Source organism: Alosa alosa, chromosome 4 (assembly GCF_017589495.1).
Source record: "Alosa alosa isolate M-15738 ecotype Scorff River chromosome 4, AALO_Geno_1.1, whole genome shotgun sequence".
Taxonomy (NCBI): Eukaryota; Metazoa; Chordata; class Actinopteri; order Clupeiformes; family Clupeidae; genus Alosa; species Alosa alosa.
Genome location: NC_063192.1, coordinates 21,700,511 through 21,721,819, shown reverse-complemented (window position 1 = coordinate 21,721,819; position 21,309 = coordinate 21,700,511). Strand labels below are relative to the sequence as shown.

Sequence of the window (21,309 nt, the reverse complement as noted above, 5' to 3'; positions counted from 1 at the left end):
CGAAATCAAGTAGTCAAATGTTTGAAATTCCACGTGTTCAATATATTTCCTCTTCATTCCAGTGATTTTTGCGGAACAGCTTATTTTCATTTTAACCCTTCCTACTGCGACCATGCGCGGATGATCTGCGCCGTTCACTGAATGACCGCACTTCGGCGCGCCAACACTTTCAAAGCTGACGTTCACCGGTTTGTTTGGGAGGACAGTTGAAGATTTCAAACAACACCCTTGATGTTAAAACCGAATTGACGTCTTGGTCTAATCCAGAGAGTGGTGAAAAGACAACGGAGCTTGGGCCGCGCTTTATTCATATTAACAAACTGAGGACGATGATGAGATACTTAACCTGGACAGCAAAATCCGGTTTAATTGAGTACAAGGTAAGAATGTCTTGTTAGCCCTTAGGATAAGTTAATGGACAAGGATAATGCAACCAACTTTAAGATAACTTAGTTTTAAGTTTGTGTCACTTGCTAAAATGAGTATATGTTGCCTCAAGCTGACATCCATTGTAACTTTCTAGCTAACAACGTAGATTCTATTTTCAAACTCTGACTGGCTGGTCCTCTCGTCAGCATGCACCTTCTGAATCTCTAACGTTAGCAAGCTAGCTAGACGGAGAAGCCACCTTTATGAACGGACACAAGGAGTGAAAGGTTTGGCGAACCGTCTGGGATTTCGCTACTTATTACGATATGTTTGCTCATTTCCTCCTGCCCGTTCAAATTAGCATTGCGCTAAGGCTTGTATATCACGTTATGTTAGCTGGGTTGATGATTTGACATTTTCGGAGTCTGTCTGCGTTAACGTTAGATTAGATAGAGGGAACGTTAGCTGTCCTCTAGTTATGAAGTTAATCAACTTGTAAGTTAACAACTCTCTGAACACTATTCTTGTTTACTCAATAATTTCGTGTAAAATGCCATTTTGTTGGCAAAGCTATTGAATTATCAGTTGTAGCTACGTTTGTAAGGAACATCACGTTTGCCCTGAGTTAACGTCTTTCTTATTTTGTTGGACCGCATCACAACATGTTTTGGCAGCTCTCAACTAACATTAGCTAAATATCTGATCTTAGCTGAAATATGGTTGTAAATGTAGCCTACACCCATCACTGCCAACATTAACGAGGATGCTTTGGTTTAACAAGTTCCCTCTTTTGGTTAAGCTAAATAGCATAATTTACCACTGTGTCATGTGCATGAGAGAATCTCTGCTGAGAGTGATATGGTGGCAGTTTCTAATAGGCGGAAGTCGGAAGTCGACTGATTACTGACTTCAGAGGATTATCTGCTCTGGTGTCATCTTTTGAAACATATAACGTTACAACTTAAATTTTGTGACCTGTCTTCTGACAGCTCGTTCGGATGCAGCAACCATGTATAGGCCTATCTAGTTGAACGAGTTACCCCAAATTCTTAGTTTCAACGGCTAGGAAATTCTTGTAAATCAGGGGTCTCCAACCTTTCCCCCCTTTGGCAAAATTAATGTGGCAGAGAACTACTAATGTTTTGTATTAGTAGTAACATGTAGGCTATTCAAATAGCTGATCTCCACCTGAAACAGCCTTGACTGGTAGCTCGAAAGTCATATGAAAAATTGCTGTAGACTTTGATGTGGGGATTGATGTTACATCTTTTATTGACTGCCATTTGCACTGGTCATTTGTATTTGTGGAAAAATAAACACGTTAGCTTTCCTCATTAACATAGGCCTATTTTTTACTTTTATTGAGGATATTGTCTATAGTCTGGTGTGTGCTTGGTAGCCTGCTAACATTCACCTCATGCCAAACCAACATCACTGAAACTACCAGGGAGCAGCATAATTGTTTAATTGGTAAATAATCATTTTGTATGAGAGGGAGGCAGGATGTCTTTACATTTGATTTGATAGGGATTTCACATGTTTAAAGAGACTAGATTTATATGTTCTTTGAACCTTTTGGAGACCTACTCAGAAGTAGGTGGAGAGCTACTGGTACTTGTAGTTTGAGACCCCTGGCGTAAGTGGTGTCAAGTACTGAGCAGTGGTGTCAAAGGGTTATGCCATGACTGAAATCACAACTGGAAGTTTTACTAAAATGTGGTGAGATTTTAATGTTGTGTTCATAGGTGTGATAGTTGTTACATCTGATTACTCATATCCATGTTACATCTGATTACTCATATCCATGTTTACAAATTTTTGTGCACTGTACCCTTGGATTTGTTTGGTTTAGCCCTCTAAGGAGAGGACAAGCACAGCATCCGTTCTTAACAGACTACAGAGGCCTAGAGAACGGCAGCAGAACTACAGGCTTCGGCATGTTGCATCTCAAACGCTGTGTTATTAAAGGCTGACAGGACTTCAGGGAAAGTGACCAAAACTCTGCTAATCTGATAACGTTAAACCAAATCCCGCTGTCCGTGGCCCTGATGGGATGACTGGGGTCTCGTTGGTGCTTTTGCTACATGCAAGATTAGCCGTCCGTTGCTAAGCTCTCATAATTACATTCCATAGGGAATTAGTGATGAGCCACAGTCCATTTGTCCAGGCCTCTATTTCAGGCCTTGTTTGTCCTGTGAGGTTATAATTGTTTTGGTTAGAATTATAAATTAGATTGACCTGTATGTAGCCCAAACAGTCCATGGATTTAGTTGTCAGACTCAGGCAGTAAGATAAAACATGATGTATATTCTTTCCTTTATTCTGGACTAGGCCACATATTTTGTGAACAACTGCCTACCTGGATACTAAATAGCTGTGTATCTGTACAATCCTTCAGAATCTCCCCCTGTCTGAGTGTGTGTGTGTGTGTGTGATCTGATTACTTCATGAGGTTTTAAAGGTAGGGGTAGGTAGGAGATAGTTTCTGAAGCCTTTTTTTGTGCTATATATTTCCTGAAATCCTCATTACAACCCGATCGCAGCCAGTTAATAAAATGCTTTGACATCAAAACAAAAAATATCACCCAGTCAAAAAAGCTCTCGGTACTCAGAAATGCTGCTCCTGTCAAAGTCGCGCTGAGCGTTCGAGTGCTGCTGAGGGGAGGAGTAGCTGGAGGGCAGGGGTGGGATTTCTTCGGTTGTATACTTTTAAAATCTCTTTTTTTTCAAGTTGCGTTTTCCAGCATCACATCTCCGATTATACCTCTTAACCTCAACGCTGAGCCCCTCCTGCATGCCTTTCCCCATTCATCTGTATGTGACAGTATGTCCCTACGGATAGGCCTTGTTGTGATAATGAAATATCTATCCCATAGGGGCCTGCTATGATTCCCTCCCTTCTCTGTTCCTAGTGTCCTGCCCCATAGCTACTGTGTGAATGAGATGTTGGGGATTAAGAGGCCACACTGACTGACTATCACTTTTACTTTGAGATGGCCATTCTGGCTGGCCCTTCTCCTTTATAATCCTATTAGAACTCAATGACGTCGCAGGGAGAAGCCATTTGTTCACCATCTGAACAAAACTGATCGCAAGAATATTAGAGTAGTATATGATACCAACAAGATACCCCTTATTTGTACCCATTGTTGCCCAATGCTGTCTGTTGGTGGGTGGTAGTCTTAATTTTCACGTGGAAATAGAAAGGTGGTATTTTTGTGCTAACTGCTTCTTCAGCCGTTAGGTAAGCCAACATGCCATGCATTATATTGCATTCATTCCATAGTACAGCTGACTTCTGCTACTGAGAACACATTGAGATTGAAAGTCGGATTAGATTTGAAAGGTCAAGAGATGCTGCTATGATAATGGCATAATAATAGAGATGCTCCTTTCTCATTTTGCTTAGGAGGCATGAAGAACCAGGCTTGAGGAACTCTCATCCAGAACCTTCCGTAGAGGAGGAAGAGGAGGCAGCGGATGGAGGAAGAGAGAGCCAGGATGCTGGAAGACGAAGGAGAGGACGAGGGCGGGATTGGTGTGGAGATGGAGGTCGGCGGCCCGGTCGACCTCAGAACGGCAGTGGCGAGGCTGACGCTGGAGCTCCAGGAGGCCAACGAGGAGAAGCTGCAGGCGGCTCGCTACGGCCTGGCCGTCTTGGAGGAGAGCGCCGCCGTCAAGAGCCGCAACAGCCAGCTGGAGGAGGAGCAGGAGGCCCTCAAGCAGGAGTTGCAGCAGCTGCGGGAGGTGAGTCGCGGGCCAGGGACGGAGCAGAGGAGGAGGAGGAGGCTACGCACCTCCTGCAGCCTCTCTAGGAGTAGAAGTAGGGCGGGATTGTGAGTGGGATTGTGGTTCCTGTACCATGAAAGTTTTCCTTATCTTATCTACTCTTGAATCTTATCCATGTAGGTAAGCCTCGCTGGCTAGTTACAGAGTCACTACTCATTTGTGTGCAGGTTGTCGTCACTATCAGGTGCTATCACTACAGTGTGTTAACATGAGACTCTCAGACCAGCTGAAGTTACACACACACACACACACACACACACACACATTGTCTCTTTCTCTCTCTCTCACACACACACTCTCTCTTTTTCTTTCTTCTAGTCTTCTGAGATAAGGCTGTCACACCTTTGGGCTGACATCTCTTGTCAGTAGGACACACACACACACACACACAGAGGGATGTGGGGGATTTCAGAACCACTCACGATATGGCTGCTGGTGCTACGCAGACCGTGAATAATCTCACTGGCCTTGAAGCAAGGAAAAACTGTTAAGCTCTCTCTCACCCTCTTACGTTCCCTTCCCTTTGTCTCATTTTGATGACGGTAAAGGTTAGATAACTATGTTCCTCTGAACATATAGGTCATGCAGTGAGCTCTGATTTTCTCTGGTTGACTTTTAGAGGATAATGTGGTGAAAGAAAGTGCAGGGGAATGTCCCTGACCATTTTTTGTATCGAGACATTGAGCCTTTGCATGTCATCACATATAAATCCAGGGGATCAGCCGTTCAAACACGGAGAAATCCCAACAGGAAAGATGTATGTATATAGGCACATCTACTCTGGGGTAGTCTGAAGAATAACAAGGGAGACAAAAAACTTGAGTCTTCAGTTCTAATTTGAACCAGATTATACGTAGATGATTATATCATTTTATTGTGTGGTTATTTTTCATCTGTAATTGGGTTTGTGCTCCTGTGTGTGTATGTGAAATAAGAGCCATCTTTCTAAGAGAATAGGCTAATATTCTGAATCCGCTATCATCTTTTTTTATATTTAGCTTGAGTGGAATGTTACACACAAACAGCCTATAAGGGTCTGGTCAGCTGTTTCTTGTGACAAGTCAGCTGTTAGGCTCAGAGATTCCAGTAGACCGAAGTGGAACTCGTCAAAGACTGGAAGTCAGTCAGGAAAAACGCCTGAACAGACCCCATGAGTAGCTTACTCATTTGGGGCTGGCATAGCTAGTGTAGTGCCCCCCCCTCCCCCTAGGCCAGAGCCAGAATGCTGAAGCCACCACTTCCGAAGAGTTAAGGTAACTTTAAAATCTCTTTTAATTTGCCTATTTTCCATCTTTAATCACTCCTGCATATTGCCACCTGCAACTGAAATGGACCAACAAGCATATGATTTGTATAGTACAGTAGCTGAGCTAAAGGGCAGAATAGCGGTTGTGCATGTGTATATAGCGGGGGGGGGTGTTCTCTGTGGTTTGTGTGGACCGTGTGAGCACATGCCCGGGCTGCCGTTGGTTTGTTTGTGTTGTGGAGGGCGACTGACTGAAATGCTTTGCTCAGTCAGCAGATATGTGTCCTCTAGACTACAGCACAGCAGTCATGCCATGTGAAGGTTAACTGCAGAAGGATGTTGGCGCTGCATTTACTGACTTGGTAGTTATGTTTACAAAGTGCTGATATGGGGCATGTAAATATGTAATTGGTTTTGCACATTTCAATATGACATGTCGCACCATCTCTGTCTCTCATTCTCGTTCACACACTCACTCATTCTTTCTTACTGGACACTCACTCATATACAAACTCTTTGAAATCTAATGTAAACAGAGACTAACTGTTATATGATATTAAAGGATTGTGTGAGATGTTTTACCACAAATACCATGTGTTATGATCTTGTGGTATGCAAAGGAAGTGATTATTCCCTTCAATGTAGTAGAAGGTGCCCAGCAAACATGCCAAGCATGAAACCGTTCCATCTAACCCAGGTGCAAGCTGTCAGTCATTACAGACTGTACATCACTTCTCGATGACCCCCCAACTTGGAATGACTCCCCAAATCCTGCGCTGAGTCTGTGATCTCTTGGCTGCCTTCTGGGCGTCTGGCTGCTTGAGTGGAATACCAGCGAACCCTCCAGATCGCTCATGCAGCGTTGGGGACAGACTGACTACCAGGCATCCAAAACATCCACCTGTCACTGACTGTGTCATCGGAATTTGAGCAGGGGACCTTGAGGGAGCCAAACGGCAGCAGATTTGTACTGTTTTGTGAGGGAATGCTCAAGATAGGTCACACGCCTTCCGAACAGGACGCTGGGAGAGTGTGCCTGTGGTCCAGGTCTGATGATGGACACTGCCCACACACACGTACTCGCATGCACACACACAGGCAGCATTACTGGCAGAGATGATTACTTTCCTTTTCCGGAGTTCTCTGAAAGTCTAATGCACTCTACCCTCATCAGAGTTCACACACACACACACACACACACACACACACACACACACACTCTCTCTCTCATGCTCGCATACACATTTACACACACAGCCCCCACACACACACACACACACACACTCTCTCATGCTCGCATACACATTTACACACACACACTCTCTCTCATGCTCGCATACACATTTACACACACAGCCCCCCACACACACACACACACACACACACACACACACACACTCTCTCTCTCATGCTCGCATACACATTTACACACACAGCCCCCACACACACACACACACACACACACACACACACTCTCTCTCATGCTCGCATACACATTTACACACACAGCCCCCACACACACACACACACACACACACACACTCTCTCTCATGCTCGCATACACATTTACACACACACACACACTCTCTCTCATGCTCGCATACACATTTACACACACAGCCCCCACACACACACACACACACACACTCTCTCTCATGCTCGCATACACATTTACACACACACACACAGCCCCACACACACACACACACACACACACACTCTCTCTCATGCTCGCATACACACACACACACACACACAGCCCCCACACACACGGAAAGATTACTGGAATAGCTGCATCACTCTTGCTAACAGACTGCCCCAAAGGAGCTGTCTGCAGCAAGCATCCCTCGATGTGTGTGTGTCTGTGTGTCTATGTCGTCTGTGACCCAGTTTAACTGGTTCCTGCCCTAGAGGTAGAAGAGAGGTGTTTGTTTATAAACTGTTCCTCTTCCAGGCAGAGCGAAGGCCCACATAAATAACATGTGCTTTACACCCCAACAGAGGGTTTGTGTCGTGTGGGCAGAGTAAACGGACTTTGACCTTAAACATGGGCTCTATTGTGTGTCCTGAAAGCTGGGCAGGAGCGCACAGACTTCATACAACTAGCTAATGCCTTACTGTGATTTCAGGACCGATGGGTAGAGCAGCAACTCTCCACTCTCCTGCTAACAGGCCCTGATGGGAGAATCTCATTTCCACTTGCACCTCTGGCTTGGTGCATGGCACCTTTAATCATGTACATCTGGTGTTGTTGGGTGGTGAATTGCGTGTGTGTGTGTGTTTGCACCTCTGGCTTGGTGCATGGCACCCTTTATCATGTACATCTGGTGTTGTTGGGTGGTGAATTGCGTGTGTGTGTGTGTGTGTGTGTACAGAAATGTCAGACGTTGAGCATTGCATTCTGGCCCCAGAGAGTGTAAAGCCAAAAGTCAGGCGAAACCTGAGATTTAGAATAGGATAAGATCCTAGCTACAATTTGTAAGGTATAACCAATATTAAGTTAATGTTACAAATGAAAACAAATGTAAGGCTACATAAAATTGAAAAATGGTTCTGCACTAGGTTACAACGAAGTACGTATTAAAAACATTACAATGGACACGATCTGCGACAACTTGTTGGCTATATTTAGAAGGTGCATTGCGGGCGTCCTGCGGGCACCGTAGAGACTACAGACTCTGTCTGGGGTGGGTGGACTTTGCCCATTTTCTTAACCAATTGGAAAATTCCTCTTATTTCCATCAACATTACCTAGCAACTGTTATAAGTTGCTGGCAAGTAAAGTGATTAGTGAAGGCCACTAAATTAGATCTAAAGATTAGGTATATAATTCCTATTGTGCTTTTCCACCTGGGTTATACAGGGAACTTGAAATTAAGAGTATTTCCTATGTTTTCATGATTTGGGCCCAAGTCTAAAAGATAAAGCAGGGGGAAAAAAAACATCGATCCCTGACTATTAGACAAACAGGGCAGGTAAGAGAAAACTTTGCCCCTTGGACGCGCGCGGAGGCATGCTGAGACTGTAAAATAAGCTTGTGGAGACTGGTATAGCATCATTGATTGACCTGACATCAGAACAGGTAAGGCACTACATTGTGCCCGCATAACAATGTGCAGTGTTTTTCCCACATAATTGAATTCTATTTGTGGTGGTAGGTTTGCAGAATGAACCTGAATGCAACAGTTTTTAACAAATTACTGCAGTGTGGTTATGATTAACCAGATTTAAGCACAACTTAGTACAACCAGGAAAATCATTGTGTGGTGGTCAATGTTGATATTGTGGTGGGCCGCCACAAATAAGTCAATGTATGGGAAACACTGATGTGTTATAGTGAAAGTCTTTTTTATTTTTTTATTTTACTGCTTTAGATGTTACCAGGTTGTTTTGAGAATGTGAATCCAGGACTAGACCGATGGGTAGGGCAGCTCTCCGCTCTCGTGCTAACAAGCTCTGATGGAAAATCTCATTTCCACTTACATCTCTCTGTGTGTGTGTTTGTGTGTGTGTGTGTGTGTTCAGAGTGTGAGCAGTGCATTCTTGCTACCTCATCTTCACTTTGCATTACAGAGAGTGTAAAGCCAAAAGCTAAGAGTTAAAGTGAGGAACAATGACTTCCCCCTGTCTGCTCCTTAAATAATGTCTCCTGGGGAAGATTTCATGCTGTTCCCTCTCCTGCCGTCTTGTGATGTTATATGGGCCTACAAGACCTTTCTTGTGTCCCCACCCATGACCAATCTATCAGATGAAGAGCCTTGTTCTGGACCCATGATTAATGTGTGGGACAGGAGAGGTGTCCCCTTGTTTTGTCCTAAACTAATGCCCGAGGCTGAGGGATGTCCCCTTCTCCCTCACACTGAGCCGTGACTGGTGGCTCGTAGACCAGTTGGCTTGGTGTCCGTGTCCACAGCACTGTGACAAGGCTGTGTGAAAGTTGTTGGCCTTCTGTTTATGTTGGGAAGGGAGGGCCTCCTTTTATGGAGCGGCCATTTTCTATAGACAGAGTAGTGGGGTTGCCCCCCAGAATTTCTGGTTGCCTGGGTAGCCGGAATGTGATGTCACACAAAGAGGGTAATGTATGCGTTGGAGTGTCTCCCTGGATTGGTCAGTTCAGGCGGGCAGAGTGGCCGTGTTCTTTGAAGACAGTTGTTGTTTACTAGCCAGTGGGAAGTAAACAAATTCTTTCCCATTAGAGGTACAAGGGGACTGAAACCAGGCGTTGTTGAGCAAAAATGTTCCCAGAAATATCAAACCTGAAATATTTCCAGATTTAGCACAAATGGAACTTTGTTTGAAATGGAACTTTGTTTGAAACTGATGACTCCCATTTGAAGTGCAGGAAAGAAATCACTTTTTTCCCCCTCTCGTTCTATGCTGTCATAACACTTGTATCCAGCTCCACTTGTCTAAACATAAACGCATTAAGCTGAGTCACGAGAATGAGGCAGGGATTGGTCTTTGCTACATAATTGGTCACACCAAAGACTGATTGTGTGTGTGTGTGTGTGTGTGTTTTATGTGTTTAGGCCCTGGCGGACTCAGTGAGCAGTCATAAGCGAGCGGCGGCAGACGGCGAGAGCCGAGAAGAATCTTTGCTTCAGGAGACAGCCAGCAAGGAGGCTGCCATGGCGACGCGCATGGAGGAGCTGCAGGTGGAGCTTCGGCAGGCCCGCATCACGTTGGCCAATGCGCTCTCAGAGAGCGAAAGGCTGGGCGGGCTCTCAGCACAGCTCAAAAAGGTAACAACCAATCAGTATCCATGTATCCAATCAACAGATGCCAGTCATATCTATTCATTACTAGTTAATTTTTCTTATGCAACTCATTACAAACGCATATGGATGACCTTTAACCCTGAAAGGTGTACCGTCTCACCGGAGTGATAGGCATGTTGGAAAATGAATGTTCTAAAGACCATTTTTCAGTTGTGGATACACAGCTGTGCGCAGTTTCATGTGAGTCATCATTGCCCTAGGACATTTTCAGCCGGTTGGAAATTGGACTCATTTTATTTTTATGTATTATTTATTTTATTTATTAATTTGTTTGTTGTATGTCTTGGTTGAAAAACCCACACCTTAATAATCTAATTAATAATCTCACAGTCAGCTGGTAGGATTGTGTTTAAGACCAGCTGAGAGAATAATGGAGCTGATGGAGGTGCTCGATAGGTGTCTTACAACACAGTAATAACATGCCAGGCTGCTCAGGTATGTTTGAATAGCCCTGAAATTAGTTAGCCTTCAGACCTTCCAGTCAGCTATCAATCATGCCGTTATTGACCTCCTGTCTTTTACAGGTTGTCAGAAAACAATGAAATATAGGTTATATAAAAAAAGAGGGCGCTAGCTAGCTAACTTTGTTGTTTGGCTATAAGTGGGTGATATTTGCTTAACGTAATGCCCTGTAGTTACCACTTGGAACCCTAGTTCTCTATCAGCTCTGGTGTGCCACCAGACAGCATGTGGAGGCCAGTGGCGGCAGCAGGACGGAGAGCGGAGGCTCAGTTTGGCCCACTCTCTCTGGTAATGAGAGGGCAGTTGGGCGGTTGGCTTTGACCAGGGCTCAGGGCGCCCATCTAAAAGCAGCTGGTGCCTGGAGACACGCTAGCTAGTGTCTGCACTGCACTGCACTGCGCACTGTGTTCAGCCAACCATAACTGCATGCATGATCAGGATTTGTGTGTGTATCTGTGTCTGTGTGTGTGTGAAAGCAGGAAGTGTAATGTTGTGCACATACTGTGTGTGTGTGTGTGTGATGTTGTGCACATACACTGTGTGTCTGTGGCATCAATGATTACATGAGGGTAGCTCTGTGTTGTGCTTTTCTTCTACCCGGTTTTTAAAGGCGGGCTTATGGACCGGCTTTGACTGACTTTGAGGCTTCATGAGTTTAGCCAAACAGTAATCAGAGCCAGCTGAACATGCCTCTGTGCTGCTTTATACTGTGAAGAGCATGCACACTCACACATAACTACATGTATGTTATATTTATGTAAACATGTATTGATTAATGTTTTTGTTTGTGTATTGTTTGTGTGTGTGTGTGTGTGTGTGTGTGTGTGTGTTTGTGTGGTCAGGAATGTGAGTGTTTGGAGGCGGAGAAGGGTCACATGCGTGATGAGATGAAGGAGTTTAAGGTGCGCGAGCTTCAGCAGCTGCAGGATAACAGCGAGCTGGAGGAGGAGAACATCTCACTGCAGAAACAAGTCTCTGTTCTAAAGGAGAACCAGGTAAAAAACGCACCCACCCTCACATGCACATTGAACATTGCACTGCAGGAGCAAGTCTTGGTTCTAAAGGAGAATCCGGTGCGGAGACATGCACATGTAGAGCATCTCACTCCAGAAACAAGTCTGCACACACACACACACACACACACACACACACACACACACACACACACACACCAGACTCTGTTCTAACAGAATTAGATAGTAGCATGCACATCACAACATAAATGAAGAGAAACAGTACATTAATATTGACCTAAATTCACGCAAGTTTTAAAACTAAAGGGGGCATTAAGTCGCTAAGTAATGACTCATAATTTAGGAGCCTGTTTCCAACTGTTGGCACATGGCACATCCCGGTGGCCGTGCCGGTTTGTGGTTGTGTTGCAGGGTAGGCCCTTCTGTCACTCTCTGTGGTAAGAATGGCGGCTTTTGTGCCACGGGCCGGGCCATCCATCTTGTGACCGAGCCTTTCCTTCCCCTTCCCGCGCTGGTGCCATGCTGCCCTCTCCCTCCCAACCCTCCCTGCTGCACAGACGCCCTCTTTGTCAAAGACATGACCCCAGCTGATCCTCAACAATAGCCCTTCTTAAGCAGCCACGGTCAGGAGACAATAACAGCCAGCCAATTGCGCCCAGATTAGCTGACTAACGGCATTAGCTGGCATTGTGGCTGGCCAGTGGCTAAACGACTGACCAAATGACACCTGGGGAAGGTATGCTAAAGCATATTGCCCTACATAGTCAACATGATGATGCATAGACAAATCCTAATACCATGTGTGTCTGTGTGTGTGGCCCATATTTTCTGTTTTCCAGGAGTCTGTAGTGTTGCCATAAGCTTAGACCTATTATAAAATGACTGTGGAATGGATTCAGCACTCATTTGTTTCCTATTGGCCAGATCTGACCCGGACCTGGGCCGGAGGCTGCCACTGCTACTGCTGCCCCCTCTCCCTCTTCCCGGCCGGCCCTAAGCAGATGGTTCCCCCCTTATGAGCTGGTTCTGGTCAAGATTACTGTTAAAGGAGAATTCCGTCGATTTTACACATAGATAGTTTCTCGAGGTCACCAAGTACTGTCTGTATGGGGGGAAAAAAGCCCGAAAACAATCTGTTCTACCAAGCACATGGGGGCTCATGAACATGCCCCCAGAGTGTAGCACTGTAGCTGCCTGGCAGCTCTAGCTGTTGGCTGCTGTAAATCGAGATTGTTTTTGTTGCTGTTTTTTGTACAGACAGTACTCGGTGACCTTGAGAAACGGAGATCTATGTGAAAAATCCCCGGAATTCTCCTTTACAATTGAGTTTTTTCCTTGTCACTGCCCATTGTTGCCTGCTCTTGGGGGTTTTGGCTCTGCGCTTTGTAAAGTCCTCCCTGAGACCATTTCAATAAGCCCATTTCACAGTGTCCGGGTGGCCATGTTAATGATGCCTTAATCGGCAGGGTAAAACGTCTTCCTGTTCCTGTCTTTCCTGTGGACTGTGCTGTTCCAGAGGAAGTTACTTTACACAGTGGCGACATCTTGTGAAATGGGCTTATTGTTACTTGCGCAAGCTAGATAGTAAATAAATGTGAACAACAGACTAGTTTCTGGGGGAGTAGCTCCACTGTGTGTTCCTTGTCTTGGGGAGATTATAACAGGGGTCAGACAGCCTGCAGCTTATTCCCTTAGGCCTCTTTAGGGTCATCAACCTGACTGAAGGCTTGGCCAGGGATCCACACCAGCCCGCAGCATTTAGAGTCCAGCATGTAAACATGAGCGTCTTGGCTCACACATACGCTTTAAGATGCATGTGCCTGTCCACTACGTGTCACACACATACACATACACACATACACAACAATGGTATTAGTGGTGATCACACATGCATCCACACATTCTAATTTAGCACATCTCCCGGTCTCTCTCCTTTCTCGTTCTCTCTCTTTCTCACGCACAAACACACAATAACCGCTATCTGAGGGAGCCTCTGATGCTCTTCAAGACTGCTTTGACACAACAGACTGGGAAATGTTTAAGCAGGCAGCCACTTACAACAACCAGACAGACATAGAGGAGTATACAGACACTGTAACCTCTTACATCACCAAGTGCATTGATGATGTGACCCACACAAGACATCATCACTCGGGCTAACTGGAAGCCATGGCTGACAGGGGATGTCCTCAGGCTGCTGAGGGCCAGAGACAAGCCTACAGAGCTGGGGATGAAGCTGGCATGAGAACAGTGAGAGCCAACCTGTCCCGTGGCATCAAGGAAGCAAAAAAGGAATACACTCACAAGATAACCACCCACTTCAAAGACCGCAGGAACGCACAAAGCCTATGGCAGGGCATTCAGGCCATGACTGACTACAAGCCCGCGCCACAGAGCTGTGAGGCCATCCTTAAAAATATTTTTGTTTGCAGTAACAGCCAAAAAAAAATAAAAATGGGTCGGTAGGTAGGTCAATATTTTTTTTTTCAAGATTCAAAGTAAAAAAAAGTTCAATTTTGGTCATGGTGATTACGTAGGAATGAATTTACACAAATGTGCATATTGTGACGTAACTGACTGGGTCTTCAACCAGTGCCTTCAGGCGCACCATTGCAAACCTCATTCTGATGTAGGTTATATAGACCAGCCTTTCTCAAACTTCTTTGACCTGAGGCCCGGTCATGGCAGACTTTTGGGTCATAGGGCTCATCTACATGTACCCAGAAAGAAGGCTACAATAGCTCTTGGCCACGTTATTTTGAAATTTGACTATACAATACTCAATGCTATACAGTGTACACAGTCTCTGCTCTGTTTCTAAGGAAGTTCCAAAAAACAACATCGTTCTATTAAGTTTCGTTAAATAAATAAATAGCCTTCCAACAGGTTGAAGCGGAGCTTTGATACCAGCGTTATCGATTAGTTTCAGTTTCCCTCAGCGCAGACGGCGCATTGAATGAATGCTCATACCACCACTTAATTGTAGGGCTCCATGTTTAATGACATCGATAGCAGAAACGTTTGTTTTTCTTTTTTTCGTCGATCCGCGGTTTCTTGATCAACTGCGCAGCAAATTATCAGATGAAGCACCGGGCCTAATTTCCTCCGCGACTCAGCGGACCAGCAGTCTCCATGTTGCGGACCCATATTTTTGAGAAATGCTGAATAGACCACAACCAATTTCAATACTCCGACACGGTCACCGCTAGACTAGGGGAGAAGGGATGAAAAGATCTGCCCACAGTTCTTCCAGAACCGTGCCAAAAAGCGTTATCAGTTTGTATGAATGAAGCGGCGTGTGAGGCCATATGGTGTGACATCGCGTCAAACCAATGGTGTAGAGATGACGCCACAGGTTTTTATGTGAGCCACGTTTGCATGTAGGCAAGTTATATTCACAATACTTGGGCCTACTAAAAAATAAATATTATTTTATTGCATTTGTATTGGTTGTTTAGAGTAAAAAAAAACAATCGGTCGGTCCCGGGACTAAAAGGGAAAAAATATAAGTTTACAACCGACAAGTCGGGTCGGACTAAAAAGGGGACATACAAAAAAAAAAAATATTTCGGGCTAACTGGGTTCTAAATTGACAGGGTCGGTCTGGGGGATGGAAGTTACGGCAAATCGAAAAAATATTTTTAAGGATGGCCTGAGAGCAACATCCCTCTGCTCAACAATCTGAACCGCTTCTTTGCTTTCGCTTTGAAGCACAAAACAGCACTTGCCCACAGAAGACCCTCCCCCTCCACACGAGCAGCCCCTGTGCCTCTCTGCCGACAGCGTGAAGAGGGACACTTGCTGCTATCAACACCGAAAGGCAGCAGGCCCAGACAACATCCCAGGTCGTGATGCTGTGAAGTACTGCGCTGAGGAGCTTAAGGATGTCTTCACAGACATCTTTAACACTTCCCTGAAGCAAGCCATCGTCCCATCATGTTTCAAAACTGCCACAATCATACCTGTGCCGAAGAAAACTGCTCCATCCTGCTTCAATGACTACCGCCCGTGGCACTGACACCCATCATCATGAAGTGCTTTTTGGCGGCTTGTCATGTCACACATCAAATCCATTCTCCCCCCCACCCTGGACCCCTTCCAGTTTGCATACCGAGCTAAGCGGTCCACAGAGGATGCAATCTGCTCTGCCCTCCACCCAGCCCTCACCCACCTGGAAAAAGGGCTCATATGTGAGATTGCTGTTTATAGACTTCAGTTCTGCATTCAACACCATAATACCACAACAACTCATCTGCAAACTTGACAAACTGGGACTCGGTACCTACCTCTGCAACTGGCTACTGGACTTCCTCTGTCAGAGGCCTCAAGTAGTACGTGTTGGCAACAATATCTCAAGCAGCATCACACTGAGCACGGGGGCCCCTCTAGGCTGCGTGCTCAGTCCGCTGCTCTTCACCCTGCTGACGCATGACTGCACTGCTCCTACAGCAACAACCACATAGTGAAATTTGCTGACCACAACTCTGGTGGGTCTCCTCACCAAAGGCGACGAGACTTAATACAGGTTGGAGGTCGACCTTCTGACCACGTGGTGCAGGGACAACGACCTGCTGAACGTCAGCAAGACCAAGGAGATTGTTGTTGACTTCCGGAGAGGTCACACCCAACACCTGCCACTGACCATCGACGGTGCTGTGGTGGAGAGAGTGAGCAGCACCAAATTCCTGGGGGTGCACATCAGTGAAGACCTCTCCTGGACCACCAACACTGCATCACTGGCGAGAAGAAAGCTCCGCCTGTACTTCCCTAAGCGGAAACTCAGGCGAGCAAGTGCTCCACCAGCCATCATGACCACATTCTACCGAGGCACCATTGAGAGCATCCTCTCCAGCTGTATCACTGTGTGGGGCGGAAGCGGCACTGAATACAACAGGAAAGCCCTGCAGCGCATAGTGAACACAGCTGGAAGGATTATTGGTTCTTCACTCCCCTCCTGAAGGACATTTACACCTCCCAAGTCACCCCGCTCACAATTTGTTTGATCAACTGCCCTCTGGGAAGAGGTACAGAAGCCTGCGCTCCCGCACCACCAGACTCACCAACAGCTTCATACACCAGGCTGTTAGGATGCTGAACTCTCTCCACCCTCTCCTCCCTCCACCCTCAGCTACATAACATCCTGGACTTTGGACCCACAATGGCTGCCTTGCACTACTCCACTTGCACTACTCCACTTGTACACTTGCACACTTTGCAACTTGTTGTCCTGAAAACACTTCTGAACACACTTCTGCTGCTCTTACATAACTTGCACCACTATGCCACTTGCATACTTAGGTCAAACAGAACTACCTCAGCCATTTATTGGCCTGATTTTTGCACTATTATATTGACTGTCTACTGTATGCACAATTGCACATTTTCAACTCAAATTTTGCTGCTCTTATTTTCTTCATTGTATGTGCCGCCTTATTTTTTACTTTTTATATTGTTTACTTGAATGTTATGTTTGTCTGTGGACCTAATTGGTAAAATATGTCTTGTCTCCACCGTGGGATAGTGGGAAATGTAATTTCTATCTCTTTGTATGTCTTGACATGTGAAGAAATTGACAATAAAGCAGACTTTGACTTTGACTTTGATCTCTCTCGCTCAATTTGGGATGGCTCTGAAGCTGGAGCTCTCCCTTAAAGGAGAATTCCGGCGATTTTTCACATAGATCTCTGTTTCTCGAATTCACAGAGTACTGTCGGTACAGAAAAAAAACTCAAGATAAAGTTGCTGCAGCTAACAGCTACAGTGCTACACTCTGGGGGCATAATCATGGCCACACACATAAACATAATCATGCACCCAGAGCCAGAGTTTTTTCCGAAATCACAAATTTTTTTTTTCTTTTGTACGACAGCCCTCAGTGACCTCGACATCTTTCACATCTTTGTGAAAAATCGCCGGAATTAAAGAGGAGGAAACATGCAAACACACACACACTAACACACTGTCTCTAACCATCACCTCCCCTCCCCTCTCTCTCCAGGTTGAGTTTGAGGCCCTGAAGCTGGAGCTCTCTCATAAGGAGGAGGAGCAGGAGGAGCTGCGCGCTCAGCTGGAGGAGGCCGGCCGGCTGCGGGCCATCGCGGAGCGTCAGCTGGACGAGGCGCTGGAGGCCCTGAAGGAGGAGCGCGAGCAGAAGAACTGCCTCCGACGCGAGCTCTCCGCCCTGGCCCTCAACCCCTTCGACTCCCTCGGACCCCTGGAGCTCCACCTCGGCCAGCTCGACGACAGCCACGACAGCACCGGGGGGAAGAGAGAGGAGGACGGGGAGAAGGCTGACGAGGAGGACCAGGACAGCGGGTTTAATAACGGGCCGGGCTCCGGGTCCAAGGGGACCAGCGGCAGCGGGAAGGCCCAGCTGAGGAGCTCGACACCCAGGAGCAGCGACGCCTTCCTCAGGCCCCCGGCTCCAGGCCTGGTGGCCGACCTGCTCAGCGAGTTGCACCTGTCGGACGGCCAGAAGCTCAAACAGCAGCTGCTGCAGGTAACACAACTGAAGGCAAACGATCACTCGCACACGCACACACACACACACACACACACACACACACACACACACACACACAGTCGCATGGACGCTCACTCGCTTACTCATGAACCACACACACTTAGTTTACTGATGGTGAGAAATAGATCGGTGCACTTATCATACCCCATCAGAGGCCCAGAGAAGTACAAATGTTTTCACCAGAGGAGACAGATTTGCATTACATTTACATAACCTCATGCCTTAGACTATTGCATTCAAAATGCCTCTCAGCACAGTGAGACAGACACACTCACTCACCCTGTCCTGTCTGATCCCTCTCCACATCCTATTGCACACAAGCAGGCAGGCACACACTGTACCCCACCAGGAGCACACATCCGGATAGGGCTGGGCGATATATCGGTATTACGACTACGACCGATATATTTTTGAAAACGATATGTAGTTGAGACAATATCGTAATACCGGTATTATGTCAAATAATCGGCCATTTTATCAAAGCCACTTGCTCTTCTGTGTTCAGACCATTCAGATAGCCGCAGCTCTGCTCAACTGCACCCCTGCGTATTACACGTTCTCCCTCGCCCAGCACTACAAACTTTCAAACATGGCGGACACTAGGTCAGATTTTGTTTACCTTGATCAGAGGTTGGTGCTGATGCCTATTCGTCGGCACATCAGCGGCTAGACCGAGAATTCGTGGTGAAATCAAAATTCCACTGGAGCTCAAGCGGTTTTGTACGCAGATTTAAGTTACAACACTGTTTACAGCTCTTCGACTCACTGTAAAATGTCATTTTTGGTACATAGCCTAGCTAATTTAAATACACTGATGAATGCTTGCGTTTAGCGATATACAGTAGCAGATCTAAAGTCCTCAGGGAGACAACCTACACGCTGATTTTATTAAGAAGATATGCATGCGGGGACTGCATGAAAGCAGTTAGGGGCATCATTTTTATGATTCCTGAAACCCCATTCAGTCGTGATTTTTCTTACGAACGGAACATGCAAAAATGAGCGCGATACAAAAGCGGCGATAAGCGTCTATCACACTCTTGATGAGTGACTCAGTTACGTTGTTTAAGTAGCCTAATTGTTTAAAACAATTTTTGTTGTTGATAGCGACATGTCTAGGCCATCATAGGGCCTAGATGACAAGCAAATGTAGCCTATCAAACCCTTACGGGTAAAAAAACTGCATTGTGTGACAAAACTGCAGGTTTTTCAATATTTTTGTGCCCAAAACATTGCATTGTGCAGTACAATGTAGGCTTGCGTTGTCAGTCAGGGTCAATTTTTGGTCTTTTGTTATTTGCACAGCTTTATCAGAGCAACTGTAGCCTATGCCTATTGTAGGCCCATGTTACACTTTTTTGCACAGCTGTGTTAGAGCTGTCTGAAATCATTCTAATTAAAGGGGTGGTTCAGGATTTTGGACATAGGACCTCATTTCCAAGTAAGCAAGTGTGATATTTATCCGTGGAGACCGTTTTCAACACGTTTCATCCAGTCCTTCTAATTGCAGAGTTCGCAGGTGCTAGGCTAGCGCAAGTCAACGGTATGTGCTAGCCTGCCACTAAAGACAGTCTTACCCACTCCAAAGTACACCCGAGGCAAATAAATTATAACGCCAGACTATCGATGTAAATGTCTGTATTGACAGTGTTATTTCTAACGTTATTCTATCCTTGCATTTCAACGATCGCATTACATTTTGAGGGACTAGTTTCTTAGCAGCGGCGGAATTATACTTGGTCCGGTTAGTAGTACTGCGCCGAAACAGTAAAGCGCACTCCAATGGGGATACCTAGTAGTAGCCTTGGTAATATCAGTCCGCCGCTGAGTTGCAAAATGACTACTAACAACTTTAGGGACCAAAGTATAACTATTGCAACGCGATGCAAGGGTAGTTGTATTTCTTACACTATTCTATCAACACAGACATTTACATCGATTGTCTGGAATTTGCCTCAGGTGTACTTTGGAGTGGGTAAGACTGTCTTTAGTGGCAGGCTAGCACATACCGTTGACTTGCGCTAGCCTAGCACCTGCGAACTCTGCAATTAGAAGGACTGGATGAAACGTGCTGAAAACAGTCTCCACTAATAAATATCACACTTGCTTACTTGGAAATAAGGTCTTATGTCCAAAATCCTGAACCACCCCTTTAAAGCTGTTTGAGTGAATACGAAACACTTAGCTCTTTCTGTTTAAAATATCGATATATATCTTATATCGCCAATCAGCTCCAAAATATATTGGGATATCAGTTTTGGTCCATATCGCCCAGCCCTACTCCTTGTGCAGTTAAATATTTACAAACAGGTATGTGCTGTGTAGCCTACTTTTTTTCTTATTTGCACAGCTCTATCTGTATGCCAATTGGTTTATTATATTGGCTTTTAACGGTAGCCTATGTTTTGTGTTACCTTTATTGTAAAGCTGTAGGCCTGTGTTGCCAATCAGGGTCGACCGAATATTGTTATTTGCACAGCCCTCAGAGCAACTGTATGCCTATTGGTATATGTTCTTGTTTACACCTTTTTGCACAGCTCTGTTAGAGCAGTCTGAAATGAATATAATTAAAACCGGCTGTGTTGTCATAATTGTTGTGTTGAGTGAATATATGAAGCACTTCGCTCTTTCTGTTTGAAATATCAATATCGTATCGATATCGTATATCGCCAATCAGCTCCAAAATATCGGGATATCAGTTTTGGTCCATATCGCCCAGCCCGACATCCGGACCTACCTGAGGCATGTTTTATGGGCTGTAAAAATGCCACTTAGCTGCCCAGACGGTACAATACCACTTCCCTCCCCATTTTACAGGCTGGTCTTCAGGAGGGTTGTCATGGATAATTCAGTGGTTTTGAATAATGCACAATGCTCTTCGCTAGGCAGGCAGACGCAACAGCTGGGCTTAGGAGTGTGTTTACTCAAGTGGAAGCTGGTGTGTCTGTAGTAAGAAAACAACATTTCATTGTTATCCTGTAACAATGACAAATAAAAACTGAACTGAACTAAAGACTGATTGGATGTTTTGGCCATTATCAGACTAGACAAGTGTGTCTGATAGCTCTGGAAAGCCAGAGCTGTTATCTCTGCCTTATCAGTGCATGAATGGAACAACACACCTGACCTTGAGACAGAATGTTGATATTTCCACCAACGACAACTCAG

General features: G+C 45.6%; 1 protein-coding gene across 1 annotated transcript in view; it reads left to right on the top strand.

The window, feature by feature from the left end:
* The first annotated feature begins 17 nt into the window (after positions 1-17).
* The window catches only part of zgc:162200 (uncharacterized protein LOC558638 homolog), a 37,654-nt gene continuing 16,362 nt past the window's right edge, over positions 18-21,309 (top strand). The window contains exons 1-5 of the mRNA XM_048241362.1: positions 18-380; positions 3,779-4,116; positions 9,934-10,146; positions 11,487-11,639; positions 17,617-18,117. Coding sequence (XP_048097319.1) covers positions 3,850-4,116; positions 9,934-10,146; positions 11,487-11,639; positions 17,617-18,117 — 1,134 coding nt within the window. The 5' untranslated portion in view covers positions 18-380; positions 3,779-3,849. The remainder of the gene's footprint in view (positions 381-3,778; positions 4,117-9,933; positions 10,147-11,486; positions 11,640-17,616; positions 18,118-21,309) is intronic.